Below are 6,893 nucleotides of genomic sequence, written 5' to 3'. Positions count from 1 at the left end.
CTTGTTCTTCAGTTCAGATAGCAAGTTCAGATGGTGAAATTGTATAGGGCAAGGGGCACCTGCATGTGTGCAAGTCTATGTAGATGTATTTATATTTGTAAATCAGTAAGCAGTATTATGCAATCCCACATTTTTACATTTTTAAAATGTTTGCATAGACACATATAATAAATTTCTAAATACAATTTGATAAAGGAAGAAATGAAACCGGTGAACTGCTTTAAATTTTTTGGACTTTTTAATTTTATGATTTTTAAATTTTGTTTCAATAGTTTAATTTTATTTCAATGGTTTTTGGTTACATGGATAAGTTCTTTAGTGATGATTTTTCAGATTTTGATGCACTTGTCATCCCGCTTTAAATGAATATGACTTGGGTTCTTCTGGTATTTTTATTCCTGTAAAAGAAACAGTGTCTGTACATCATTAATTAGAAAAGTGTTCGACACAGGGTATGGACTGCATTGTCCTCAGAAAACCCGTCAGAAGGAGGTGCAGGTAAGGAAATGAGGTGCCTGGAGGTGCAGTCACTTTTTTAAGTTTACACAACTCCTAGCCTGCAGGACTGGATTTGTAACCTGAGGTTGCCTGACTCCAAAACCCTTTGGGCTACTCACAGGAGCCTCCCACAGTCCTTGTTTTTGTCTCTGCCTTAAGACCTCCGTGAAGAATCCCGCAGAACCAAGCTCCGGCAATGGAATTCTTTGCAGCTGATCACTTTGATTTCTCCAAAACACCCACCCCAAGTTCTTGGGCAGCAGAAGAGGTCATAGGACTCTCAGCTCTCAACATTCCCACATCTGTGTGATGGGGGCAATGGGTAAACCTTACACCATGACAATGACTAAGCCTTTAAATTGGAGCGTCCCCAAAACTGAGCACATGAGCCTTGCTTGTTTTATTATTCCAGAATTTTTTACTAGGTGTCTGCTTTGCATTCAGAATAAAGATTCTTTCAGTAATCTGTTGTAGTGCCTTTAGTACATTTCCAGGCTATAGCACCTAGACTCAAATTCGTATTAAACTGGATCTTTACAGACAGGGTTGGCCCAAATAAACTTGGTAAAAGGAGCACTGTGTTAAAACACATGCAGTGGAAACTAATCAAGAGCGCGTACAGACGTGGGTAGCTACTTGCCAACAACCAGGCCGAGGATAAAGTAGTATCAAGGAAAATCAACCAAGACTGTTTCATATTAGAAGGTGGAACCGCCTGGAAACAACATGCCCTCTCGGAAAGTTCCCGCCATGCTCTGGCTCTGTTTTTCATGGTGATCCATCTCCCGGCACAGCCTGGCGTTCTGCGGGCTCCGCTTCTGTTCACACTGGCAGCGTTGGTGCACGTGGGAGTGCAATCACGGTGCTCACGTCCGCATTTCCTCGGCTGCCTGGAGCCCACAGAGCACTCCTTTCTGGGGGTGCTTCTTCTTCCCTTGGAGCGTTCGGTCCTGTGCCTGCCTATGAATTCTCTCCAGGGCGCCTGCCTGCGCCTTCCAACCTCAGCTGACAGTCCCTTTTTTAAAAGGTCTTGAATAAAGTGAAATGTGATTAGTTGTGGGAAATGAACCAATGATATGCACAATTCAGCAGCCTTTATCACTGATGAAATCTGGAAATAAAGGTAATTTTCTCCAACTTTTGGTGCTATAGTAGCCATGTTTCTATGAAAAACACTGGTAGAACTTAACTTGTTTCATCTCCACAGTGACTTTAGAAGAAACATAATCCACCATCAACTTCAGGACTGCTGACCGCACACTTCAACACTTCTTGGTGTAGAGCGCGGTAGGGGAGGCAATACAGAGAGAGAAGAGCTCAGACTCTGAAATCTCTCCGGGATTTGTGCCCACATCTCACACTCGGTACTCTGAACTTAGACAAGTTACTGATACTTCTAGGTTCCATTTCCTTGAATAAATGGGGTATAGTAACATTTACACACCCCATAGGGTTGTTGAAAGGATTAAACGAGATGATACCAGTAAAACACTTAGAACGATGGTTGGCAGATGGGAGCGCTTAGTAATTTATTAATACTATATCCGAAGGAAAAAAATTGACTTGGGCCTTTCTGAAATCAATAAAAATGTGTTTCTATGGATGTTAAGGCCTTGTCTTCAAGAGGTGGAGAGACTCCCTCCATGAGCTCTCTGTCTAAACCAGACAGACTCCAGCCATTTGAAAATACTCCCTGCCTCTTGACCTTCCCACAGAGCCCACCTGACATCATTTGGATATTTGTCCCCACCCAAATCTCATGTTGAATTTTAATCTGCGATGTTGGAAGTGGGACCTGGTGGGGGATGTTGGGATCACGAAGGTGGATCCCTCATGGCTTGGTGCTGTCTTCCTGATAGAGTTCTCACGAGATCTGGTCATTTAAAAGTGTGTAGCACCTCCCTCCCCCACTCTCTCTTGCTCCTGCTTTTGCCATGTGATGTGCCTGCTCTCCCTTTGCCTTCCGCCCTGATTGTAAGCTTCCTGAGGCCTCCCTAAAAACTGAACAGATGCCAGCACCATGCTTCCTGTACAGCATGCAGAGCTGTGAGTCAATTAAACTTCTTTTCTTTATAAATTTCCCAGTCTAAAGTGTTTCTTTATAGCAATGGAAGAATGGCCTAAGGCACCACCTTTCACCTGTAGAGCCATCCCCATCTCTGGCCATTTCATCCCTTCTTTAAGAGCAGACCCAAAGATCCCCCATCACCAAGGTCTCCCCTGGGCACTTCAGGGGCAGAAGCCACTTGGGATGCACCTGGCTTCCATCATTGCTCCTGTCTGTATAGCCATCATTTCATGATGCCATCCGGACTGTGATTCCTGGACATGACTCTGCCCCTCAGGCATGACTGCCAAGCACCTTCAAAACGTGCACATTTGGGGTTTTCTCATAAAAACTTTTTTCAATAAATGTCTGTTACTGCCTATTTGTTAAATATTCCAGTTAGGGCTGCCAACAGCTACACTGTAGTATACCATATGTGTGCTGGGAGAGTAGGGGAATTAAAAATGCAGTTTATGATTTTATATGTGTGTGTGTGTGTGTATATATATATATATATATATACACACACACACACCCCTTCACAAAATAAAGCCTTCCTGAAGCTTGTTGTTGTTCCTTGTTTTGTTTCTGCCTTGAAGATAGTCACTAAGGATGTTAATAATTTGTGACGCATCATCTTTAGTGCCTCTTTGCACCCACAGAAGGAGGCTGTCGAGGGAGATGTGTTCGATGTGTGCCCACCTATGCTCACTGCCACCCACTGTGGACAGTGGGCCCTGCCGTGTGTACCTGCTGGGGCTCGCCACTGTGCCCCCACTCTCAGGCCTCTGCTCACCTGCCCTTGCCTTGTCTCAGGCCTCTGCTCACCTGCCCTTGCCAGTTTCAGCTTGTTCCATTCAAATCCCTCTGGACCTCTTCTTGGGAAAAGTACTGCTAATTCTGATCATTTATTAGGCACTATTATATACCAACCTACATAAAGTGCTTTAACCTCAACAGTGTGCTGGTAGGTATTTACGACAAGGCCCTCCAGGAGGAAAGCCCTGATTTATGGTGTTTGCCAATTTCCAGGGTGTACCTACAGCCCATTCTGCTAGAACATTTCTTCTGAAAATGAGGATTTGTTCCACTGTGATTGGTAAATTAGGGAACAATTTGAGTGTCATGTCAATGTCGGTTTGCTCAGGCACCATTTTGTTGCTCAGAAGCCAGGTGAATGCAGTAGGAAGGATGGATCTCACACATATGCATTTCATCAGGACAAGGAGCCACACCCACCCATACCTGCTATCACTACTCTCTCTAGGATTTTAGATAATCCTTGTATTAGTCAGGGTGCTCCACAACCCTGGAGAGAAACAGAACCCAGAGAGAGGAAGGGAAATGGTGTGGTGGGGTGGGGGAGGCGAGAGAGAGAGAGAGAGAGAGAGAGAAAGAGAACTGAGTATATAGATTTATTGAACACGATATTTATGATGGGAATGGCTCATGCAATTACAGAGGCTAGCAAGTCCCATGATCTGTTGCCTACACACTGGAGAACTGATGCTGTAACTCAGTCTGAGTCCAAAAGCCTGAGAACCAGAGAGTCAGTGGTGTAAAACTCTTAAGTCTGAAGTCAAAGGTCTGAGAACCTGGGAAGCCATTGGCATAAATACAGAGTCCAAAGTTCTGAGAACCTAGAGAACCTGGTGCTCTAGGGCTGGAGAAGATGAATGTCTCAGATCATACAAAGATAATTCACTCAAATTCACCCTTCCTCCACCTTTTCATTCTATTGGAGACCTTAGTGAGTCAGGTGATGCCTGCCATGTTGGTGAAGAAGGATCGTCTTTACTCAGTGTTTAAATTCAAATGCTAATTTCTTCTGGAAACGTCCTCACAGACCCATCCAGAAATAATGATTTTCCAGCTATCTGGACACCACCTAACCCAGCCAAGATAACACCTAAAATTATTCATCACACACTCCTCTCAGAAGTTCAAATCAACATGAGCTACAGCCCTTCCCGCCACCAACAGGCTGCACGGCTCTGTGCGTTCCCTTCTGTATTAGCCTGTTCTCACACCGCTAATAAAGACATACCCAAGACTGGGTAATTTATAAAGGAAATAGGTTTAATTGACTCACAGCTCTGCATGGCTGGGGAAGCCTCAGGAAACTTACAATCATGGTGAAAGGGAAGCAAACACCTCCTTCTTCCCGTGGCAGCAGCAAGGATAAGTGCTGAACAAAAATGGGGGAAATCTCCTCTTAAAATCATCAGATCTCGTGAGAACTCACTCACTATCGGGAGAACAGCATGAAGGTAACCACCCCCATAATTCAATTCCCTCCCACTTTCTCCCTCCCAGGACACATGGGGATTATTCAAGGTGAGATTTGGGCGGGGACACAGCCAAACCATATCACCTTCTCTTTAATTTCTCCTCTTGAACCTCAGCTATTGTGTATTTTTCCTTTGGCTTTCTGTTCTTTTTCTCTTGGGAACTCTTTGATTCTCTTCCTCTTGCAGACAGGGAGGTGGACATGGTGGGCCCCCAGGCATGGGACACTCACTTCAACAAGCAAACTTCAGGTCTTTCTCAAGGTGGTCTTTTCAAAGTGACATCTTTACTGTAGTATTTATGGATTTCTTAATGAGTTGAAATGTATAACTATGTGTGCTACCATTTTTATTGGGTTCCTCACCTTTTATTTTTTGCCACTGATAAAGGTGAAGGCTGTGTCCCTAACCCCATTTCCCCATAAGCCCTGCAGTTTTTAGTGTAGAAATACGTACTTACATTAGAGCAGAGCTAACTGCCTGTGGTATGCTGGGGCCTACTCACATTCACACACTCTTACTTGAAAGAGCTGGTTGGATTCCCAACTCTGTGTTTAGTGATGTCACATAAATACTGAAACTACGTCACTGTGCAAAGAAAAATTCTGAAAAAAAAAAGATCTTCTATACTTAAAGAGGATAAGGTCCTTTTATGAAAAGTTTGTGTGAAGTGAAAATCTTCTGTACTCAGAAGACAAGGTTTCAATTTCTAGTTTTGCCAGCTGGTATGACCTTGAGTGTGGCATTGACCTTGGGTGTGAGAGCCAACTCATATTGGCCCCTGTGACTCCCCTCTCCTGGTGTTCACACCCTCCACGTTGCGCAAGGGGGTTGGTCTGTGTGACCAACAGAACAGCAGCAGAAGTGAGAGCATGTCACTTTGAGACCAGGCTCTAAAGTCATTGCAGCCTCTGACTTGGTTGCTTATTTGCTCCTTGGGCCACCTGCTTTGGGGAGGGCCAGCCTCCACATTGAGTGTGTCTCCTGACAACAGCCATGTGCCATGAACCACCTTAGAAGCAGTTCTTCCAGCCCCAGTAAAACTTCAGATGATGTAACTACAGCCAGCATCTGGACTGGAATCTCATAAGAGACTCTGAGATACAGCCATACAGCTAAGCCACTCTTGACTTCCTAACCCTCAGAAACTGTGAGAAACAATATATACTTGTTTGTTTAAGCCAGTAAATTTTGGGGTAATTTGTTGCTATGGTCTTCATCTTTGTGTCCCCCCACCCCAATTTATATGCTTAAATCCTAAACTCCAAGGTGATAGTATTAGAAGGTGGGGCCTTTTGGGGGATAATCAGGTCATGAGGCTGTAGCCTTCATGAATGGGATTGGTGCCCTTATAAAAGAAACTCCATTGAGCTTGTTTGCCCATTCCACCATGTGAAAAGACAGCAGGGAGGTGCCATCTACAAACGAGGAAGAGAAACTGCCAGCACCTTGATCTTGGACTTCCCAGCCTGCAGGACTCCGAGAAATAAATTTCTGTTGTTTATAGTATTTGATTGTAGCAGCCTGACTAGACTAAGACATTTGCTATGGAGCAATAGATAACTAATAGAGTCACTAAGCCATCTAGTTCTCTATATACATATGTCGAACAGGTACAATAATGCTCGCTCTGTCTACTTCATAGAGAAATAATGAAACTAAGTGGGGAAATGTGTGTGATTGCATTTTAGCAGCTGTAAAAATGCTCTGCAGCCATAATGTGCTATTATTACATTTAAAGATATCATTTAGTTGATTGTTTCCTTTGCTGTGCAGAAGTTTTTTAGTTTGAAGCAATCCCATTTGTCTATTTTTGCTTTTGTTGCCTGTGCTTCTGGGGTCACAACCAAAAAATATCATTGCCTAGACCAATATCATACAGCTTTTCCCCTACATTGGTCAAAGCTTAGGAAGGTTCAATGAGACAGAAGGAATAAGCTAAAGAGAGCTATTGCAAAACATGGTGACTATAGTTAATAAGAATATATTGTTGGCCGGGCGCAGTGGCTCACGCCTGTAATCCTAGCACTGTGGGAGGTCGAGGCGGGTGGATCATGAGG

At 43.9% G+C, this 6,893-nt stretch overlaps 1 protein-coding gene across 1 annotated transcript in view; it reads right to left on the bottom strand.

The window, feature by feature from the left end:
• Positions 1-225: 225 nt before the first annotated feature.
• The window catches only part of LOC105553571 (putative transcriptional regulator encoded by LINC00473), a 15,939-nt gene continuing 9,271 nt past the window's right edge, over positions 226-6,893 (bottom strand). Inside the window, exon 3 of the mRNA XM_011999667.1 lies at positions 226-1,527. Within this exon, the coding sequence (XP_011855057.1) occupies positions 956-1,527 (572 nt within the window). The 3' untranslated portion in view covers positions 226-955. The remainder of the gene's footprint in view (positions 1,528-6,893) is intronic.

The sequence above is a fragment of the Mandrillus leucophaeus genome, unplaced genomic scaffold (genome assembly GCF_000951045.1).
Source record: "Mandrillus leucophaeus isolate KB7577 unplaced genomic scaffold, Mleu.le_1.0 Scaffold6, whole genome shotgun sequence".
Taxonomy (NCBI): Eukaryota; Metazoa; Chordata; class Mammalia; order Primates; family Cercopithecidae; genus Mandrillus; species Mandrillus leucophaeus.
This window is presented reverse-complemented; position numbering and strand designations above follow the sequence as displayed.